At 53.5% G+C, this 22,663-nt stretch overlaps 1 protein-coding gene across 2 annotated transcripts in view; it reads right to left on the bottom strand.

Moving 5' to 3' along the window:
* The window catches only part of ETS1 (ETS proto-oncogene 1, transcription factor), a 77,893-nt gene extending 57,751 nt beyond the window's left edge, over positions 1-20,142 (bottom strand). Inside the window, exons 1-3 of one of the 2 annotated variants that reach the window (XM_048328566.1) lie at positions 20,043-20,142; positions 13,198-13,280; positions 10,553-10,697 (exon numbers count right to left, since the gene is read on the bottom strand). In XM_048328566.1, coding sequence (XP_048184523.1) covers positions 10,553-10,697; positions 13,198-13,269 — 217 coding nt within the window. In that variant the 5' untranslated portion in view covers positions 13,270-13,280; positions 20,043-20,142. The remainder of the gene's footprint in view (positions 1-10,552; positions 10,698-13,197; positions 13,281-20,042) is intronic. The other variant, XM_048328564.1, reaches the window with a different exon arrangement.
* Between the last annotated feature and the right edge of the window lie 2,521 nt (positions 20,143-22,663).

The following is a 22,663-nucleotide window of genomic DNA, read 5'->3' as shown; positions in this document are numbered from 1 at the left end:
TCTTCTGCAAAATGCCTGGAACTGACCAAATTAGAATTTTTCCATTAACAGGCTCCCTTGGGGCATCTCTCCCTTTTGTCCTTTTCTACCTCAGTGCTGACATCAGTTTGACCAAAGCAAGAGCCCCCTGGCCCTGCCTGAACCTCAGATGTGGAGAGTGAATCACACAGACCAGGGACAAAGGCATTCCTGACTCCTGAAAAAGAACTGCTGCTGAGTTAAGGAGAAGGAGTTTGGGCTGGATCTCCTTAGAAATCAAATCTCCCCTTCAGTGGAGCAGTTTCTTTTCTCCATTTCTCCTAAATACCCAACCCTGGCACAGCTTGAGGCTGTTTTCCCGTGCCCAGTCCCTTCTTAGCCATGAGAAAAGACCAACCCCCACTGGGCTCCACCCTCCTGCCCGGGATTTGTGGAGATCCCGGCTTTGCATCCCAACCTGCCCTTGAAGCATCACAGGGGAAGGAAAAACATCAAGAGAAGCCCTGGCTCTCTAAGAGGGGATCAGAGGTCTCCAAAGCAGCTCCCAGAGCATGGAGAAGCTCCTCTGGTGAGCCTAAAGCTGAAAATGAGCCCGTGTGCAAATGTCACCCTCCATCCCAAACTGTTCCCACACCTCGCTGAAGCCACTTGGAGACAGGGAGAGAGTGTCCCATGGCTGTCCCACAGGGAAACCGTCATCCCAACACACGCAGGACCTCATTGTCCCTGCCTGTCCCTCCCCAGGACCAGCTGCACAGAGGAGCCACATGCCAGCTCTGGTCAAACAGCCAACAGCTGACCCAGTGCAGCTTTTCCAAAGCCTATTGATCCCAAAGCCCACAGGGGAAGGTCCATCCGGAGGGCCAGGAAAGTCCAGCACGTGCTGGGGAGGCTGGAGGCAGCTCCAGGGCCGGCCATGCTGGCAGCCAAGGATCACTTCAGACATCTCTTTCTGTGTGTAATCTGAAGCACTCGCACAGCCCCGCTCTCCAGGGACCCCAGCCACTCCCCTGACCTCGCTGAATTAAGCACGGCCATAAAATGTGCACTGAATTAATCATCTGCATCTCCAACGTGAGAAACGGCTGTGCAGGGGCTCACGGGAGCGGCTGCAGGGATTTAGGGATCTCACTCCAGTGGAAGGCAGTGGGGTTTGGATGCCTAAAGACTTTCTGGTGAGTGACGGAGCCAAGGTCTTCCAAAACCCCCGCGGTAAGACTCAGCCTGGTCTCCCAGATCTTATCCCTGGGAACCCTTCTCCCATAAAAAGCCTCAGGTCCAGGCTGGACAGGGCTTGGAGCAGCCTGGCCCAGTGGAAGGTGTTCCTGACTAGGGGACAAGATGAGCTTTGAGGTCCCCCAGCCCAAACCATTCTGGGCTTCTCTGACTCCATGACCATGGGTGCTGGGAAGAGTCACCAGGACTGGGAGCTCGGGTGGATGGACCCCTCACGCCCTGGGAAGAGGAGGTTGCCCTGCAGGGTCCCTGCAGTCCAACAGCTGATTGCTGCAAAGCTGGGGTGAAGAGGGATCTGGGAGAGCAGCCAGAGATCAGGGACACCGTATTCCCCCCAGGAGCTCCAGGCAAGGTGAGAAAGAGGCACAAGGCAGGTTCTGGTAAATGAGGTGCAGAGAGCTCCTTTGGAAAGCTCAGTCCTGGCTCTGCTCAGAAAAGGAGGAATCATTCCCATTCCCAATTAACAGCAGGGGCTGATTTCTATCCCACTTTAGGAGAGCAGAGAGATGCAATCCCTTCCAGGGCTTTCAAGGAATGTCCATCCTAATGCTGTCCTTTAAGCCTGGCACCTCCTCCTGCTCTCCCCCTCTCCAGCCTGGATGAACTCCCGGAGCGGTGCTGGGGCACAGGACAGTCCCATCCTCCTGGAATTGTCTCTGTGTTGGAAATAACAATTAAAGGAACAGACAGACCATCCTAATTGACCCCCCCCCTCCCCAAACGTCTGACAGCAGTTTCTCAAGCTGAAGTGATGCAAATAGCTCAGATAAGGCTCAGATAAAGTATCTGTACTCTCAAGGGCTTATCTGAGCTGAACACCAACTCCAAAACTCCTGAAATTTGCCCCGTGGGACTGTCTCTGGAGCTTGATTTCCATCTGAAGCCCTGACCTCCAGAGGCTGCAGAAACAGCTCCTGTTCAAATGCATTCTTGAGATAGCAGGGTGGGACCCGGCAGGTCTGCAGCTCCCCTATCGAGGCTATCTGGGATTTGCCTCCTGGTGGGAATGTCGCAAGAGCGGGGCTGATGGCTCAAGGAACCGGTGACGGCACCTTTCACCACCCCCAGGGCTGAGGGAAAACCTTCCCCGGCTCTGATGGAAAGATCACTTTCCCTTGGCTCGCGATTGTTCCGTGCTGGCTTTGGCTTCCGGGTCTTGCTCAGCGATTCCAGGATTGTGGGACAGCTCAGGGAATTCCCTCAGGGACTGCAGCAGTGTGGGCATCAGGATAAGATTTGGGGTTCCTGGGTGCAAAATCTCTTCGGGTTCTCTGACAATCCCAGCCTGGCAGGGGGCAAAGGGAGTCAGCAATCCCTGGGACAAGGTCTGGTGGAACCTTCCCCCAGGCTCTGCTCTTCACTTACAAACATTCCTGCTTAGAGATCCAGCCTTTCCAAAAAGACAGAGCTGCAAAAGCTGTGAGACCTGGCAGTGGCATCCATTCCTAGTGCTCAGCTCAGGATGGGAAAGGAGCTGGGAAGTCCAAGGCCAGGCTCAGAGAAGGATAACTGAGACTTCTTTAAGTTGGCACAAAGGCCCCTGGGCTCCCTCACACCTGGGCTGACCATTCCTCGTCCTGTGGGAGCACCGAGGGTCTCCCATCTCCCAGCCAGATCCCATATTCCATGTGCTCTACAGACACAGGAGTAAAAGAGAGCAGGAAGGATCCCTCCCTGGAGGGTTTGTGAGCAAAGAATCCACAATCTAATCATTCATACACCTCATGCAAATCTGGCAAGGATGGGAAAAAGGAGCTTTCTGAAAACCTTTCAAAGCTCTGCAGAAATTGCCGAAATCCCGCTGATCCAAGCAGAGAGAGATTTCCTCTCTGCAGAGCTTTGCAGCCGGCAGGCAGAGTTCTCAGGCAAGAATAACGATGAAATTCTATAGGATGGCTCATAAACCAGAGAAAAAAATTCATTTCCTACTCAAAATTCCCAATGGCTCATTCCCAAAGGGCCACAGGACTGCTGCGGAGCGCTGGCTCCCCTTCCACCCCGCGCCCTGGTCACAAAACTGGGATTGAGGGAAAACGTGTGGGCAGGTCTGGGCTCCCAGAGCTCTGCAGCCCCAGGGTTAACCACGGGCACCGAATCCCAGGGATTGAGGGAAAACGCTCCATGGATGGCACTGGCAGCACAGGGGTTAACCACGGGCACCGAATCCCAGGGACTGAGGGAAAATGAGTGGGCAGGTCTGGGCTCCCAGAGCTCCATGGCACTGGCAGCCTCAGGGTTAACCATGACCCCCCAAAAACCCTAGGGACTGAGTGAAAACGCTCCATGGATGGCACTGGCAGCCCCAGGGTACCAAATCCCAGGGATTGAGGGAAAACGCTCCATGGATGGCACTGGCGGCCCCAGGGTTGACCATGAGCACCCAAATCCCAGGGATTGAAGGAAAATGAGCGGGCAGGGTCCAGGCTCCCAGAGCTCCATGGCACTGGCAGCACTGGGGTTAACCACGGGGCACCAAATCCCAGGGATTGAGGGAAAACGCTCCATGGATGGCACTGGCAGCCCCAGGGTTAACCACGGGGCACCAAATCCCAGGGATTGAGGGAAAACACTCCATGGATGGCACTGGCAGCCCCAGGGTTAACCACGGCGGCGCCCTGCGAGGCAGCGATTTCTGCTTTATTTCAGCAGGGGAAGTGTGTCCCGGCCTGATTAGCCCAATGGTTTCCTCTTTTCCCATAACCTCCAGACCCCCATGGCCTAAGTGTTTACTTTCTGAAATAAAAAATCTGCCAGTGTTTTTCTTTTTGCGGGGCATGTGTATTTTGGGAGGATTCGGGGGGAGGGAAGCGGAGGGGGAGCTGAGTGGGACGGGAGGCTGGCGCACACCTCCCTCCCCTCTCCCACCCCTCACCCCAGCTCCTTCCCAGCTGCAGCCTCAGAGCTGAGACTTCTGGCTTCGATGTGAGGAAGAGAGAGAGAAACGCATTAATGAGAGAGTTCAGGCTCTTGCTCCAGCAGCCATAAACACAGGGAACATCTGGAGGGGGAGAGAGGTGCTCCAAGCTGCCAGCAGCTAAAAGGATCAGGCTGTTTGCAGGGTCCCGGATTCCCTGCTCCCCACAGCCCATTGTCCATCCTGGGAGAAAACACAATCAGAGCATCCTAAAGGGTGAAGGAACCCTCTAAGATCAGGCAGCTCAACCATTCCCCCAGCACCGCCAGGCCCACCACTGAACTGTGGCCCCCAGAGCCACATTTACACATTTTTTGAACACTCCAAGGGACAGGGATTCCACCGCTTCCCTGCGAAGCCTCTTCCAAATCTCTCTCCTCACTTCTGCTGCCCTCCCTGCTCCTCCCCAGCCCAGCAAAGCCCCCCTAAGTGCTGAGTGCTGCTCTGGAGAGGGTGCTCTGCTGCCCAGTGTCCCCACAGGTCACAGTTGTGAGGAATTTTCTTGGGAAAGCTCATACACCGTCCCCCCACCCGCTTCAGTTCTGCTTTGTGTGGCCTGTCTGAAGCGTTTGGAGGTGTAGGATGGTTTCCTCCTCTGGAAAACCAAACAGGTACACCCACAGCTCGCTCCATCCCTACAGAGGGGTCAGTCCTGCTCCCAGGGCACCCCAAAACGAGACCTCTCCTGCAGGCATCCTCAAGGCATCAGGGAAGCCCTGGACAGGCTGTGTCTCAGTCCCCTTGCTCCAGACTCCACATCCCGTTATCCCTTTCCCAGATGGGAGCTCTCGGTGCCACTGCTCCTTTTTGCAGTTCCCAAACTTGAGTTTTGCCTCTTGCTGAGCTCCCACCCCTCTGTTACACCTGAGAACCCCAGCAAATCTCCAGGCTTCTTCCAAAACCCACACACCAACGTTCCAGCTTTCCCCCAGCCTCATCCCGGGGACCAACACCCTGCTCCGAGCATGATCCCTCATCCCCAGCTGACTCCAGTCTGCAGCTCAAGTGGGAAAAGAGCTCTGAGCTCATTCTCTGCTGATGACCAAGGCACAGGGAGCTCCCCGGGGTTTTGGCTTGGAGAGGTGACACAGAGAATTTTCCAGAGTCAGGCAGGAAACCAATGGAAAAGCGAAAGCCTGGATTTTTGGCATTCTGTGGCCTCAGTGCAAAAAATCCTCTCCAAGTGCTGAGCTGCAGCAGGTCCCAGCATCACTGAGTGCCACGGGATCGCCTGTGTGTGTTTTCCTCAGCTGGGAAACAACAGGATTCACAGGAACCAGCACTCCAGCTCCCAAAGCAGGGACTGCTCATCCTTCCCAGGAGATTCGAACACACCCCCAGCATCCCACAGCCCTGCAATTCATTCCCAAGGCACAGAAGGATCTCTTCTCTCCACCAACAGACTGGAAAGTGCACTTAACAGAGAAAACGATCTGTGTCCTTCAGCAGCCCAGAGTGTCCCAGCACAGCAGCTGCGACCGGCCTTTACCTGGAGCCAATGGAACCCCTCAAGGTCCACAGAGGAAAAGTGAAAGAAACCCCATTCCAGCCAGAACCGAAACAGCTCCGGACACAGAGAGGCTGTGCCACCTCAGCGGCCAGAGGGTGACAACAGAGCCCAGAAGCCTCACTCAGCCCCCGAGCCGGGGAGAGCTGTGGGTCAGGGAATGCTGCAGCAGGTTGGGAAGGGGCAGGGTTTTGTGCAGGGCTTTGTCCGAGCCACGGAATGAATTCCCATCCAGGGCATCCCTCCCCGTGGGGGCTCACCCCGATCTTCCCCCGTCCTGCTTCCCTTCACCTTCCTCCACATCCCCCTTGGCTGCTCCCGGTTTGTTAAAGAGGGTGAGGAGAGCCTGGCTGCTCCAGGGAAGAGCCTGGCTGCTCCAGGGAAGAGCGTGGCTGCTCCAGGGATGAGCCTGGCTGCTCCAGGGAAGAGCCTGGCTGCTCCAGGGAAGAGCCTGGCTGCTCCAGGGATGAGCCTGGCTGGCCCAGGGAAGAGCCTGGCTGCTCCAGGGAAGAGCCTGGCTGCTCCAGGGATGAGCCTGGCTGGCCCAGGGATGAGCCTGGCTGCTCCAGGGATGAGCCTGGCTGCTCCAGGGATGAGCCTGGCTGGCCCAGGGAAGAGCCTGGCTGGCCCAGGGATGAGCCTGGCTGGCCCAGGGATGAGCCTGGCTGCTCCAGGGAAGAGCCTGGCTGTCCTGCAGGCGGGAGCAGCAGCTGTGCGTGCCCTGTGAGAAGGCGCCCATTCATCTCCGCGAGAGCGTGCGGGGGAGGCAGCGCAGCACAGGGGAGGGGGAAGTGTTGGAGGAGGCTGAGAAAAGGAAGGAGGCCACAGTTAAAAATAGGATAAAAGGACATGAAAAAAAAATAGCAGATTTAAAAAAAAAAAAAGAAAAAGCTGCGCTCGGAAAATGCTCTGCAGCTGGAGAAGCCATCGGGCTGAGCCTGGTCAGCTTTACCTTCCCCCCTTCTCCTCCTCCTCTCCAAGCCCCCTTCCTCTGAGCGTGGGCCTGGAAGATGGCCCAGAAAGCGCTCACAGAAAGCGCTTTCCTGCGGGGTTCTCCACTGGGAGAAGAGCAGGCAAAGGAGGGGGACACGTGGGGAAAAGCTGGGAGGGTTTGCCACGGAGGCGGGCGGCCCCGTGAGACCCTGGGCTGGGAGCTGGGCTGGAAGGAGGATCACAGGGTCAGCAGGGTGGGGGCACAGGGAGCATCCAGCCCTGCTTTGTGTGGGGTCAGAGCACACCCAGGAGTTTCTCCAGCTGCGAGGGCTTGCTTGGCTCTCCTGCCCAAACCAGCACAACACCAGGGCAGCCCAGGCTGCAGGGACTTGATGCCCATGAAGTACCAGCTCTGCTTTTTGCTCTCCAGAAGATCCCTGGAACTGTTCAAGGCCAGGCTTAAAGCAACCTGCTCTGGTGGAAGGTGTCCCTGCCTGTAGCAGGGGGTTGGAATGAGATGATCCTTAAAGCTCCTTCCAACCCAACCCATTTGGGGATTCTGTGATTCACTTCTCAGTGAAGGCAGGAGCACTCCCCCAAATGCTCCAGAAGTATCCAAAAGGCTGGGAATACCGTCGGTCCAAGGATGCTAATTCAGCACAACAGTTGTAGAAAGTTCTCCCGCTGCAGTCGGAGTCGTTCCATCCCTCACTTGCCATTAACAACAGTTTTATCTCCCCTATCAGTAAGGAAAACAAACCCGCTCTGAGTGGAAGGGGCTGTTCAAGTGGCCTTGGCTCCTAAAGGCAGCACAGCCAGCACTGTGTCCATGCTGGAACTGGAATGGAATCACAGAATCCCGGAGTGGTTTGGGCAGGAAGGGACCTCAAGGATCATCTCATTCCAACCCCTGCACCGCGGGCAGGATGCCACCCCCTCGGTCAGGTTGCTCAGAGCCCCACAACAATTTGATAATTCCAATGTCAAATCTTTCCTTCCACTCCAGTTTTACACCTAACTTTGTTTAGGTTATCATCCAAAAAATACTCCCGTGGAGGAATATTAGGATCCTATTTCTTTATGGATTCGCCATACAGTGCCAAGTGTGGCTTTCAGCATCCTTCCAGCAACGCTTTGGGCAGGCACAGGGCACCTGCAGGTGGGTGGAGATGGAGCAGCCGTGGTGCCCTTACAGTCCTGATGCCACCTGTGCAGGGAGCAGAGCTCCTGTCCCTGGGCAGCTGGCAACTCCTCTCTGGGTGGCTTTGTTCTGCCACCTCTGGGCTGGGCCTTCCCCTCGCTGTGGCGATCCCTGGGCAGTGACATCCCCAACATGTGCACCACACATTGTGGCACGAGCTAACAAATGAAACTGACTCCAGCCCGCTTTCAAATGTCGGCTTTTTAAAGCCAGAAAAACTCCACCCCTTCTTGCTTTATCTATGAGCTAAATCCACACCAGGCTTTCCTTTATCCATATCACAGAATAATCTTATCAGCTTCAAGCACAGTGTAAATAAACTTGCCCAAACTTCAAAGGCAAAGCATCTTCCCTAAACGCAAGCAGTCCTCAAACTCTTCGAAATGTTGTGGGTTTCTATTGCAGGAGGATATATTCACACTTGCATTTTCCTTGTTGACTTGTTTCTTTCACCAACATCAAGACCATGAAAACCAAAATAGCCTCTGGTGCAGCAGAAGAATAGATGACAAATGGTTTTCATGTGCAGCCGAGACACAAAGGAGAAATGAAAGGCTGTTCCTGGCCCCATATACAAATAAGAGTTTCCTCTCGTTTAAAATTAGAAACTGCTCTAGACTGAAGAACCAGCAACACTAAAAAACAAATCAGAGAAAGAGCACCTTGCATGGCAACAGGAAGAACTGAAAAGTAATTCTTAGGTATTGCAAGAGAACCGAGGGCTTGTCCTGCTCATCCCAACTCACTAAAAGCTGGATCAAAACCTGTGGAAGACAGCAACAGCTTGGATTTCTTTCCCTGGCTTCACTGAGGTTGGAGGCAGGCTCCAGCCTGTGTATCGAGCAAGCTCCCAGAGCCAGTGTGGGGTGAGGAGGAGCTGGGCTGCAGATATGTTGGTCCCCGGAGAGAGCACTTCCACAGAGAACGGGAGACGGTTGGGGAAAAAAACCCTAAAACAACTTTCCAGGCACAGACTTGCAAAATGTTTGAGCAAATCCAAATGCTGCCAGGGCAGATTTCATCAGAGCAGAGCTGACATCATGCTGAGAGAGGTCACCCACAGGAGTTGAGCAAATAGCTGGAATAAGGACGCCTGGGAATAGCAGAGGGGCTTTGCTCCGGCCACAGGCACAGCTCCGTGTGTCCATCTCCTGCTCACACTCAAGTGCTCACCAAAGGAGAAAGGAAAAAACTCAAATGCCTGAACCTTTGCCAAGGAGAGATTTCAGACTGTACATTTGACCGCAGCAGTGGCTGGTTCTGCTGAACTCTTCAGCTGCAGAAAGCTCTGAGCACCAAGGCTTTCCCCCCCCAGGGGCCAACAAGCACCACTGATGAGCAGGAACTGGTCCCAGGAGAGCAGCATATGCCACAGGAAAGCTGGCACGGGGTTTGAGCCCTTCAGGACAGGCTTATGTGGGACTGAAGTGAAACATAAACTTCATCTTGGCCCTTGGCAAAGGTCACCTTTGTGCAACCTGAGCTCTTTCTCTTGGTTCTGTGGCCAGGCTGTGCTGGGGGTACCTGAGCCCTGGGCTGCTCCCTCCTCACCCACCCCAGGCCAGAGACCATCTGCTCCTACAAGAGTCCTGGAATCCCAGGATGGTCTGGGACCTTGGATGGGACCTTAAAGCTCATCTCGTTCCACCCCACCTTCCACACCACAAGAAACAGCCCAAAGCTCAAGCTCAGCATGAAAATTCATGTGTTGAAACACACGTGGGGCAAGAACCAGATAGCGGTGCTTTTGTAACAACTTCCAAACTAGAGATGTGTGGGAGGAGACATCAGCTAGGCCAGGCTGGGAACACATTCCCTAGGCCAGGCTCGGAGCACATTCCCTAGGCCAGGCTGGGGATTGCTTTAGCTGATGGCCCAGCCTGGCCCCTCACCTCTGGCTCTGGTGACCACCACCCTCCCAAGGAATCATAAAATCCCAGAACTGGGTTGAAAGAGACCTTAAAGCCCATCCAGTGCCACCCCCTGCCAAGGGCAGGGACACCTTCCACTACCCCAGGTTGCTCCAAGTGTCCCAACCTTGGACTCTTCCAGGGCTGGGGCAGCCACGGCTGCTCTGGGCACCCTGTGCCAGTGCAAGTCACTGAGTTACAAGAGACCCAAAATTTCCACCAGAGCGGAAAGGAAATTTGGGCATCCCCATTTCCTTGTAAACCTCCATGGATGCCACTTTCCAAAGTCACTCACCAGGAGCCAGGACATCAGTCCTGCAAATGCCAGGAGAAATGCAGAGGATGCCACCAGCAGCTTGGCAGGTCCACCCTGCCCATGGGATCCTCCTGGACACCCCAGGGAGCAGCAGGCAGGGCTGCTGCCCCCTAAATGCAAGGGAGATGCACCCAGGACTTCAAAATTCCAAAACCCAGCAAAACGCACAGCAGGAAGAGGAGAGGAGGTCTCCCACACCATAGCAGGGAAGAAGGAAGCTCCCACCCTTCAGCATCACTTCAATTGGAGGACAATAGATACAAAAAATATATTTAAGGGTTTTTTCTGCTTTCTGGGCCAATCTTCACGAAGGGAGACCCTTGACACCATCAAGCCTGGCAATGCTGTGCCTGAGGGAGGCACTAAGGACAAAATCCCCAATAAATGAGAGCAGGACTGGGACAGGAAGCAAATCCGGAAGGAGACCAGGGGGACACACAACAAACAGAGCCTGGTGGGGATTCAGGCTCATTTTCCCAGCTGAGGCTGCTCCGAGCCGCCCAGCACAGGGAAGGTGCCACCCCCGTGTCCCACCCGTGCCACCCCCGTGTCCTACCTGTGCCATAGTGCTCCAGCCCCGTGGGCACCTCCTGCGTGGCGGGTTCATCCCACAGCGGGCAGCACGGCCTGGGCTGGCAGCAGGAGGCCTGGAAGCCGCACGTCACCCAGGGATCCTCGCAGGGACCAGGGACTCCTTGTTTCTGGAAGGAGAAGGGAACGGTCAGGGGGGCAGGACCCCGAAATGTGCAGGGGGCAGTGGGGCTTCCCCCCAAAATCAGGCAGCAAGTCCTGCTCTGGGAGATCCCAGCTTGTTCGGCTGAGGGGTGTTGGGACAGGGCCAAAAGGGGCCTTTTTTAAACCAGTATGAGGAGAAAAGTGAAGGTCGGAGTGGGGCTGAGCTCGGGAGGATTTCAGGGTTAGGGGACACCCTCTGTGGCAGAGTTTGTTCCACCCCCCCAGCTGGGAATGTCATTTTTTAGCAGCGGGAGATCCCAAAACCCCCCCAAAATGTGGGGGGGGTCAGCAGGGGGTGCAGAACCACAGCCCTGTCCAGGCACTGGGGGAGAGCCTGGTCCCAGCTGTCGTATTTATGTTCTTCTTCCTATTCATAGGGATTTTATTTGGGATTATATCCTTTATATTTGGGTTATTTAAGTTTATATTGGTTTTATTGTTGTGTCCACAGACATGTATATACATGTGGTATGCACACATGGGTGTGTGAGATATACACCTCCTATGAAATGTATATATATATAAAATTTATATAATACAATGTATCATTTGTAGAATTCATGGAATATATAACACAATTTTAATATAAATTATATAAATTGAATAGATACATAAATATATTTTAATTATATTAATTAAATATTTATATAATATTTAAACATAATTTACATAAATAATATAATGTATAACATAATTTCTAGATAATATAATTACCTGTATATTACATAATATACTGCATTATTATATGTTAACACCCAACACATTATATTTGTACTGATTATGTGTGACGTAAGCATTTATACCCCCACACCTATGCAATCCTAGCTCATAACTCAATAGAAATTACACATTTATTTTTATTGTATATGAAGCTAGATTTATACTTTATAAAGAAAATATATTTATTAGACCGAGAGGTACTTAGAAACATAGATTTGTTTAGGTTGGGGAAAAAAAAAAACTTTAATAAATGATCCCAGGATGTAATTTTCATTTTATTTTGTACACACCTATTTATTTTATACTTATATATTTGTGTATATATTGTGTGTATATATATGTGCACACTGTATTGATTATTTTTATAATATCTATATTATATTACATGTATTGCGTATTTTATATCTATTATATATTATATAATAGACGTTATATATATTTACACATTATATATTACATATATTTACATTATATTACAAAATAATATCTATTATATAAAAGTAATAATAATATCTATACACAATATATATATTTACCATGTACACAGACATATATACATATATACAGCATATAATAAATACATTGCATTTAAGTGTTTGTCTCCCTAGGAGAGGACAATACCATGCACGTACCTATAAATAAATGCAGGAAGTTTGAATTTTTTATCATTGTTACCATTTCCCTGCGGGGGAATAGATTTCCTTGATGGCCAATCACTATTTAAAAGCCAAATGTTTGCTCGGAACCATTCAAAGGAAAGCTGTGCAGCTGCCTTGGGAATATTTTACGGCTCAGGGTGGGCTTTTCTTCCCAATTTGGGGAAAATGTTGGCTCTTAGCACATGTTCTGTGTCAGCCCAGGGTTTATCTGACCTCTAACGCTCAGCAGTTCTTTGGAAAAACAACTACAAATATCATTTCTCTAAATGGAGGTCTGATTTCTCTAAATATAGGTCTGATTGATTTAAACATGGATCAGATTTCCCTAAATATGGATCTGATTTTCCTAAAAAAGGCTCAAATCCCTGCCCAGCCTGTCCCAGAATCACAGCCCAACCTTTATTATACACAACCACCCATCAGCTGCAAACAGGGCAGAGCTGGCTCGGGAGAGGGAGCACCGGAGTGCTCCCAAAACCCCAGAAAACCACGGGAACCTTTCCCAAACGCTGCCCTGCTCCGTGCTGATCCCAGGTGAAGGGCAGCAGGAGGAGCAGGCACCGGGACAATGCTTCCCCTGACAATCCTCCCAACACAAGCGCAGGAAATCCGATGCAGGATCCCATTTCCAGGGGAGGTTTGCAGGCTCCAGAGGGGCAGAGAAGCTCTGGGTAAACGCTTGGAATTCAGGACTGCTCTGGACTCCCTAAAGGGACTCACGAGATGGCACCGAGCTGGGTCAGGGCTGGAGAAATCACAGCAACCTGAGAGAAAACTGCTGGGGTAGGAAACCAACCCCAACTCCTGTCTTTTATAGAGTCATGGAATGATTTGGATTGGAAGGGAACTTAGAGACTGTCTCATTCCTGCCGTGGGCAGGGACACCTCCCACTATCCCAGGTGGCTCCAAGCCCCATCCAACCTGGCCTTGGGCACTGCCAGGGATCCAGGGGCAGCCACAGCTGCTCTGGGCACCCTGTGCCAGGGCCTGCCCACCCTCCCAGGGGAGAATTTCTGACTAAAATCGAATCCCTGCCCACCCTTGTGCAGTGCAAGGCCATTCCCCGTTGTCCTGTCCGTTCCTTACCATCATCCCAGGCCGAGCCAAAGGATAAGGAGCTGCGTTGCCAATGGCCGTGTCCATGTAATAACTCATCATCTTGGAGGTGCCTGCAGCAATGGAGAGGGGCATTAGATTCCATGCCATAAAAACTGACAGCCCCACTAAGCCTGTGCTTCCCACAGCTGTATAAACCTTGGAGCACCTTAGCGAGTTTAGGCTGGAAAAGTTAAGAGGAAAAATATCCGGATTAATAGGAAATATTGTGATTAGAGGGGTTGTATCAACAATGCAGCACCCAGATGCAGGAGTGGAACCAGGGGAGGGCCTGACAATGGGGAATGAGTTATCACCTGCAAGTGAGGGAGCTGCTCTGAGGGAAGATGAGATCATATTTCCTTTGCTGGAGAATCGGTGGGAAATCATTGCCAATTTTTTTCTTTTGAGAGAGGAAAAAAAAAAAAAAAAAAGTTTGTTGTTGAGATCAACACCTTTCCTGTGAAAGCTTTGTCAGGCCCAGCCTGTCGCACAAAGAACTTTGCCGTTTCACAACACATCCTCTGTTTTCCATGAGCTTAGGCTTCCCTCGCTGAATGTCTCCCTTGCAGTCCCACACAGCTTTCCTCACACGGGATTTACTCTCCTGAGCAAGTCCTCCTGCCAGAGCTGCTCGTTAGCTGGGATTTTTAATCACCAATGAAGCCATTTGTGTGGCTGAGGTGGAAGAGCTGCAATGTGGCTCTGTTATCAGAGGTGTGGATGTTTTCCCTCTCTCCTTGCAGTGCCCATGGAAAACGCAGGGAATGCACTGTCTGTGCTTTGAGGGATTCGACTCCAAGGTGCTGGGAGGAAAGAGGGAAGGGGAATAGCCTGGGCTGGGCAGGATGGGGCGTGGAGCCAGGGGAATGGCTGTTCCCAGCCTGGTGATGAGGAGAAGCTGCTTTAACCTCCCCGAGGACAGCTCTGGCTCCTCGGGAGCACCTCTGGATTCCTGCAGAGCCCTGGGCTGTGAGTGCTGCAGGAGCAAACACCGGTCTGAGTTATCTTACAACAAAATCCCAGAACCTTCAGGTCCAGCCCTTAACCTGGAGCTGCCAGGCCCACCCTATCCCGAGTGCCACTTGATGCATTTTTGGAACACTTCCAGGGAAGGTGACTGCACCATGCCCTGGGCAGCTGTGCCAGTGCTTGAGTGAAGAAATTTTCCTGATAGCCAACCTAAACCTCCCCTGGTGCAACCTGAGGCTGTTTCCTTTACTCCTATCACTTGTTCCCTGGGAGAACAGGCTGAACTCCCCCCGGCTGCCCCCACCTGTCAGGGAATGGTGCAGAGCCAGAGGGTCTCCCTGAGCCTCCTTTCTCCAGGCTGTGCCCCCCTCCAGCTCCCTCAGCTGCTCCCCACGTTTTGTGCTCAGCTCTTCTCAGCACAACCACGTCACCTCCAGCCTCCACTTCTACGCTGGACCCTTGACCATCTCCTGGAGGCCCTGGGACCCTCTCCCCGCCTTTCCTCTGCTCCTTCCCTGGAGCTTTGCTGCTGTCGGAGCTCGCTGCAGTTCTCCACCCCCAGGGAAGGGCAGAGCTGCTCTGGCTGTGCCTCACTCAGCACCTCAGCAAACAGGGACCCCCAGAGCATCTCCCCCGCGCCCTGTGAGTAATGGCCCAACACAAACCACCTGCATGTGCACGGTATTAAATTATCATCATCATTTCCTGCTGGTTATTACTTACTCTGCCTCTAACACCAGCAGGATTTTTTTTTTTTTCAAACTTCTCTTTTTTAATTCACAAGACTGAAAACTACCCCTGCGCGGTGGAAGAACAACGAGCCTGTTTCTGTCTGTGCTGTACCCAAAACCACACCAAGCCGAGTTAGTGTGGCTCAGAAGCCTTAACTAATCTCAGCATCTGTGCACGCCCTGCCAGCCTGCCCTAACGAGGCGTTAAAACGCCTTGGCTTAAATCTCCCTGCAGCTGGGGCAGCTGCAGCTGGGCGAGACGAGGATGGTGTGTGGAGCCCATCGCTGCAACCTGAGCGGTCCCAGAGCATTTGGGTTCGAAGGGACCTTAAAGCTCATCCTGGTCCACGCGGCAGGGACACCTTCCAGGACACCAGGGTGCTTTGAGCCCTGTCCAACCTGGCCCTGAGCACTTCCAGGGTGGAACATCCCCGGTGTGAAGGGCATCCCCTAATGCAGGGCAAGGTGCTCGATCCCAGCCCATCGCACACCCGGCCCCAACCTTCAGCGCACAGAAACCATCTCAGGCAAACGCGGGCTGACCTTGCCCTAAAGCAAAGGTTGATGCTGCCAAACAGAGCAAGACAGGGTGAAACGGAGCCAGAGAGAGCTGGGGGCTGTTCACCTGCCGCAGTGACACCCACATGTCCCAGAGTGAGGAGCCACAGCCCCAAGAGCAGTCAAACAGCAGTCCACGCGAGCAGCCCTGCTCTCTGCTTTGCAGCTCGTGCAGCGGCAGCTGGGGCTTGGTTTGGGGTTTTTTCCCCTTTGATCGAGGCACCTCACGCGCAGCAGCTCTCGAGAGCCGCGTTCATGCCTCACTGGGTGTCGTTTGCATCTTTCTCAGGCTGAACCTTCCAGCAAGGCACCGCACGCTGCTGCTCGAGGCCGCGTGTGAGCACCGGCAGAAGCAGCACCAAACCCATCCTGACAGCCGGGACAGGCTTCCTGCAACAAGGAATAGCAATAGGATTTAACCAGAGCTGCAGAGCAACCCCTCCCCAGCCCGCAAGAGGTGAATTATCATCTCTAGACAGCAGCTCCAAGACATTTAGAGCCTCTTTGCTTTCTGGTTTCTCTTCCTCTCCAAGCTGAGCTGTTAAAAAGCACAAGAGAGGGGCAGAAACACAACACAAAGCTCCGCAGCAATTTGCATCCCCATCTCTGTGGGTTCAAGACAAGTCCTGGTTAAAAGCAAATGAAACCAGTCCCCTGACCTGATGCAGGTTTTGTGGGTGACAGCGGTTACAGGACAGAGAAACACAGGCCTGAGGCCGTGAAAAAGACCTGGAATCATGGAATCCCCGATGAAGGAATCCCAGAAGGGACCGTTCCAACCCCCCACCATGGGCAGGGATGGCACCCAAGTAGGTGACACACCCTGCTGGAGAAGGCAGGTGAGCAGATCCTGTGCATGGGATAATTGTGCTCTGGAAAAGCGAGCAGAGGAGGCAGAAGAGGAGGCAGAGCCAGCAGAGACAGAGCTCTGCTGTGCTTTGTCCAGGCTAATTTTAACAGAACTTCCACCACTTCCCGGAGGAAACTACTTCACAGCCCAAAACATCTCCCACTGTCAGCAAGTTTCCCTGATGGCTGAGCGATATTTTGCTTCTCTGCAGCTTCCTCTAATAAGAGCCTAAAGAGTTCCTCTCTTCCCCTGGATGCTGTCAGGGAGCTCAGCTGAGCTCCATTCCAGGCTGGAGCTCTCCGGGACAGGTAACTTGGCTGAGACTGAGGAAATCACTGCAGATTTACATCAAGATAATCCAGAGCCACAGCTCCCTGAGAGCTGTTAATAAATAGAGGGGAATCAGAAACATTTGGTAAAATCCTTAATGACTTAACAGTTTGACTTCAGCCTTATTGTTTGCTCTTATTATTCCTATCCTATTGTGAAAACATGCGTGGGAGAAGCAGCATTCATTCTGGGACTTGACCAAGTACCAGCCAAAGCTATTACACTCTTGGGTCACTTCTAAACTAAATTAAAATTTTAATTTCATTTCAACATCCATCCCTCCTCTTTTACAAGGTCGGGGGTTTTTTTAAATTTTAAGTCAATTACCAAGCTTGGTTTAAAAAGGGAAAAGTTGTTTGTGCTCATGATTAACACACAACCCCCCTGCAGAAGGGAAGGAGTTAAAAACGAATATTAGAATAAAGTGAACTCTGTTGGCTATATGAAGACACTTTACAGTATTTCCATGTAACGTCTGAGTTTTATGCTGTTTTAAGGATAGGAAGAGGGAAGTCGAGCGATGCCACAGTGGCTTCCCAGCGGCCAATCAAGTCCCATCTCTGATTCCCACTTTAATGCTCCATCCATGGCTCTGATGCGAAGTCCTGAGGCTCAGACTGTTCCCCAGGTTCTGAGCTGCAGGACCACGCTCAGCTCTGTCCCACATCCCTCAGCCCCAGCTGGGCACCCAGGGAAGGTGTCACGCCAGGAACAGCCACCAAACACTACTCAGGTGCTTTCCTCCATCCCAATAAACCGAGAAATTTCCATGGGGTCAGATGGGAAGCCAGGAGGATGCGGCAGCATCAGCCAACCCATTAAAGTATTTCTGGCTTCGAGAAGGTGAATCAAGGCTTTAAAAGCCTGCAGCAGCCCCTGCCACACCCCCACCCTCTGACCCAGAGCTGCTCAGTGATAACCACTTCATTTTTGCATCCAGCACTAATTTATCATCTTTGAGGGGGTGGGGCAAAGGGCCGGTGGAAATGACATCCTTCCGCCAGGCTTTAACCCTTGGGATCCGGGCACTTTCCAGGCTGCCCGCCAGCTCCATTCCAGGCAAAGGACGGGTTGCTGATCTGTTGGCATCTTAGAAACCTCCTCCCATTCATCAGCCCCTCGGACAAAAGGAGCATCCCTAAGGCAGCAGCGGAGCAGTGGACAGGAATGGGCTTTATTTACTTACGACCATGCCTTTTAACAGGTTGGCCGCACTAAATCCCACATTTCTTATGATTTTATAACTTTAGAGCGTTCACACCCGGTTTCCCGAAGGGAAGGCGGGCGGGGCACTGAGTGGTGCTGCGGTAAACAATGGAGTAGCAGTGGTAAATAGAGTAGCAGTGGCCCTCCTGCACCCTGTAAATACTGCGGGAGGTTAAAGGGCCGGGATGAGGTCACCCAGGGAAAGTGAGGGGGCGAGGCCGAGGATGTGAGCCCCCCCCGGGCCACTGTCTGAGCCGCAGGGCGCTGATTGCCGGGGGATTCGCGCCGGGGGATTCGCGCTTGCCGCAAAGGATGGGGCAGGGGCCGCCTGTCAGCGCATCCCTGGCTCTTCCCTCCCCCGGGGCCTGTCAGATCCGAGGGAGATATGATGGGATCTCAAGAGCCTTCCCGTTTGGCTGGACAGACTCTGGCTGGGATGGGTGACAGTGGCCGTGGGAGAGTGCCAGGGTGGTTAAAGCTTGGCCCAGACTCGCAGAGCCCTCGCTCTCCGTGCCTGTAGTAAACTGCTTTTTCTCTACATTTTCCTGCTCTCTGCTCCTTCATCCATTGCTCAGCTGCTAATTAAGCTAAAATAATGCCCCATCAGCAGCCCCAGCAGATGCACAGCTGGGTTCAGGTGGGATTAGGGTTTAGGTGGGGTGCCAGAGCTGTTGCCATTAAATCACCCTGCTCTGCCCCGGCCCACGGCAGCCACTGGCAACTGCGGGAGGATGAAAAGGGAGGGTTAATGAGGGCAGCTGTTATTTCACTCGCGAATTTGCCTCCGTGAAGCAGTGGACTCACAGCACCATGCCACGGGCCAGGCCCTCAGCTGGGGCAGAGCAAAGGGGGAAAGAACGGGATCAGTGTCAGAGAGGGATCCCTGCCCCAGGGCAGGACCTGACCCATCCCGCAGAGCCCAGCCTCTCCCGTGGCACAAGGATGGACAGCCCAGCTGGGAGTCCGTGTGGTGCTCCAGGATCCCTGTGGGACCTTCAGCAGGACAGCTGGACCAGCCTGCCCAAGCTCGCTCTGAAAACCCCACTGAGCCCCGCTCTTCCACGGGGCTCCAAACCACTGTGGCAGCTGGGGTCACCTCGTGTTTCTTTGTCCCTCACCTTGCCAGATGGGAAAGAATTTTCTGATCCAGAGGGGCACACGGTCCCCCCCAAAGCTCTGAGGACAAGGGACACACACACACATCCCAGTGTTGGGGTACAAAAAGCACCTCAGGCTTCCACACACCCCCAGCCCCTGGGCAAGGAGAAAATGCCCCAAAAAATCCGGTTTGCCAGAAAATTATCGACATGGCAGGCAGGAGAAAGCTGCAAACCCAGCGGGATGGGAGGCAGTGAGAATGGGCTGCAGCAGGAAAAGGCCCAGCCCCAGCCCGCAGCCCCCAAGGTGTCGGCTGACAGCGCAGGATGGGAGGCTGATGGTGGCTCTAACGCCGAGTGAGTGGCCACATGCAAAGCAATGATTTACAGACTAATGGGAAAGGGGGAAGGCCTGGCCTGGGCCCTCAGGGACTCACAATTCCCACTGCCTGGGCCGGGGGGCAGGATTCTGCTCTTCCCAAGGAATGGCAGCGGCTCGGCAGCACATCCCTGCAGCTGTCACACTCCAGCTTCTCCCACAGGCCCACGCTGGCACCTGTGGCACTCTGGGCCCTTTAGCCACTCTGGCCATTGCCATGGAAAACACGTGGAGGGGCCACAGCAAATCCTTCCAATCATCCCTGCAAAGCAGGAATCAGCCCCGGGGCTGTCTGTCCGACCTCAGGCACTTTGGATCTCCCCTCCCTCCCAGCAAAACCAAACCTGATTACACCAAAACCAAATTACAACTCAAAACAGAAAAGGAACTGCAAATTTAATTCACTGTACTAATGCCAGTGCACAGCCTTCCACCTCCGTGAGGAAAATAATAATGTTCTCCTGAATGTCCATATAAAATTATGTACCAAATATATAAATATATATCTATAAAGATTTTTAAAGGGAAACATCACCCCAGACATTTCGAGAAGATCCTGCAGCAGCAAACACACAAATCTATCACTGGGAGAGACTGGAAATGGAGAGAGGAAAAGTAAATCCCCACAAACCAAATCTGAGGTGTCCTGAAAATGTTCCCAGGTACCTCCAACCCCCGAACGAGTTCGCAGAGCCTCTCCCCCTGCCACTTACGGCTCAGCTGAAGGACCCAGGGAAAAGCTTTGTATCCTCCACGGCTTCCCACACTTGTGTCCGCTCTCCTCCCAACTACCTGGTGCTCTCCGCGCCGGAGCCGGGGAGGATGGAAATACCATAGTGTTCGAGGCAGGGCTGCCTATTCAAAGGGAGGGGGAGTGGTCAGCCCCGCGCCCAGGGCGCTGCGAACGCCGCCAGCCAGGAAAGAGCCACCTCTGGCCGATGTCACGGCGCTGGGGAAGCAAAACAGCGGCTGCTTGGAGGTGGGGATGGGGACAGCAGCGTCCTGCCGGCCCCGCTGTGGGGTGGCCTTGGGGTGCCGTGTCCTAGAAATCCATCCGAGGCTCCAGCCCCCCAAGTCCCGTGAGTGGAGTTTATTCCTGCCCAGGGACCGAAGCAAAGGCTCGCAGAGCACGGCCAGGTGAGGCTTGTGCAGCCCTGGTCCCCAAATCCCAGCCCAGCCCAGCTGCCGCCCGTGCCCGGAGGTGCCTCGTGGCAGAAATCCCTTCCTCCTGACGGGTCCTGGCACCTCTCCTTCCCTGCTCCCGTGGTGTCCCAGGGCTCTCTGCTTTGCTTCCTGCCTTCCCCCTGCCCCGGGAAGGATCCAGCCTGCTGCAAACCCCTGGCATGTTCCTCTGGAACCAGAAAAGCGCCCTGGTGGCCGCTGCTTGCTTTCAAAACCCTAAAGGCTGAAGGAATCCTCCTTCCATGAGGAGCCGGAGAGGGAATTTGCTCGGGCAGCACTGGGAGCCACTGGATCAGCTCCGGCGGGGGGGATGGTCCTCACCCACATCTCCCCAAAGGCCGGTCCCAAGGCAGGTGCTGAAGGTGTCCGGGGCCTCTCCACACAGGAGAAGGGCAGGAGAGCACATTCCCGGCCGGCCAGGACAAGGGAGTGGGGCAGAAACACAGCCTGCAGTGGTCTCACTCCGTTAACGCCCCTGTGCATTATCCAGAGGCTCTGGAAGAGCAGGATCTGGGGTTGTCTCTCTCAGGGTCTTTGCCCTGTCTCATTCACAGCCTGGCCAGGGCCCTCCAAACGCCAGTGGCACCCCCAAATCCCGGATGCAGGAGGACGTGTCCATCCCGCCTCTCCCTGTCTCGCTCTCCAGGCAGCAGAGCCGCGTTTTCCTCCAGGAGAGGGCTCCCGGCTGGAAATCCTGCCCGGCTCCAGCACGGATCCCATCCCGTTGTCTCCATGAGCAGCCCTGGAGCAAAGCCCAGGTACCAAGGGTTCCGTGTGTGCTGCTCCAGGACATTTTGGCAAAATGGGAGCCTGGGAGCGGCTGCTGGGATTTTCCCTGGAGATCCCAACAGCAACAAAGAGCCCCCAGCCGGGGGGCTCAGCCCCCACTGCCTCCCTGCACCGACACCATAAAGTTCTGCTTGCAGAGCATCTGCAGGAGGGGTTGATTTCCAGGGAATTTGGCAGCACCCTCACCAAAAAGCAAAGCAGCCTGTACGTCTGAGCACTGCCACTGCTGCAGGATCCGTGTGAGGAGAGGAATAATTCCCGGAGATTCCCTTTCCCAGCACACCCCTGGGTGTTTTGAGCACTCTCAGCACAGTGGACATTTGCAAAATGCAAACCAAGCCTGAGTTTGCTCCCACGTGGGGAATTTCTGCCTGCACAGGGCTCCTGTGGCATCTCCTGCTGCCAAATGTTCCCCCCAGAAATCAGCTGTGCCGAACGAGTGCTCACAGGACAAAGGTCCCTCCTGCTCCGCTCTCCCAGCCCAGGAGGTTGCTGAAATGCACAAAGTGACAAATAGCAAAAAAGCCACATTATTTATGCACATAAAACTATTCCCAGGTCCTCCAGCAGCTCCCAGAAAATGAATTAATCTCTCCTTTAGCCCTGAATTTAGGAACACACAGCTCCAGGTGGCCCAAATCCGTTACCTGCTGGCCTCGCCAGGCACGGCTCCTTCTTGTAGCTGTTTTAACACAGGAAATGATTTACAGGGTTCCATCTCCCCAGGAAGGTTTCCAGCCTCCTGGGCTTTGCTACAAAGGCTCTGTCACATCTGAGCTCCGAGGGAGTGGAATGTGTTCAGCAATCAATTTTTATCCGGGCAACTCTTCCCGGGATAACCCCGCTGGCAGCTGCGAGCAAGATGTCCTTCCCTGGATGCTCCACTCAGGAGGGTGTTGGGATGCAGCAATCCAGACATTAACAGCTCTGAGGAGCGGCTGTGCAGCCGGCTGGGAGCGTGGCAATGGAATCACGGAGTCATGGAATGCTTTGGGTGGGAAGGGACTGTGAAGATCCCCAGGTTCCACGTGGTTGCCTGGTTTCGGGGTTGCTGCTGTCACATCAGTCACCCGAAACCAGTTGCTTCAGCTCGCAACAAAAAAGTTGGGTTAAATTTCGGGCAGCTCATGGAATTGATCATAAAGTCATTGCACTTTCCATGGCAGCTGCTTTGGGTTTGCTCTGTGCTCATAAAAAATAAAGCAATCCCTTCATGTTTCCCCACAGGGCTTATTGATGGTTTCACCAAATCCGAGATGTCTTGGGGATGTTTCACGGGTTCTGCTTCAATTTGGGGGCACTCAGGCTCCTGCTGAGAGGTGCAGGACATTGGTGTCGGCAGAAACAGCCCCTTTCCCAATAA

Source organism: Corvus hawaiiensis, chromosome 25 (assembly GCF_020740725.1).
Source record: "Corvus hawaiiensis isolate bCorHaw1 chromosome 25, bCorHaw1.pri.cur, whole genome shotgun sequence".
In the NCBI taxonomy this organism is placed as follows: Eukaryota; Metazoa; Chordata; class Aves; order Passeriformes; family Corvidae; genus Corvus; species Corvus hawaiiensis.
This window is presented reverse-complemented; position numbering and strand designations above follow the sequence as displayed.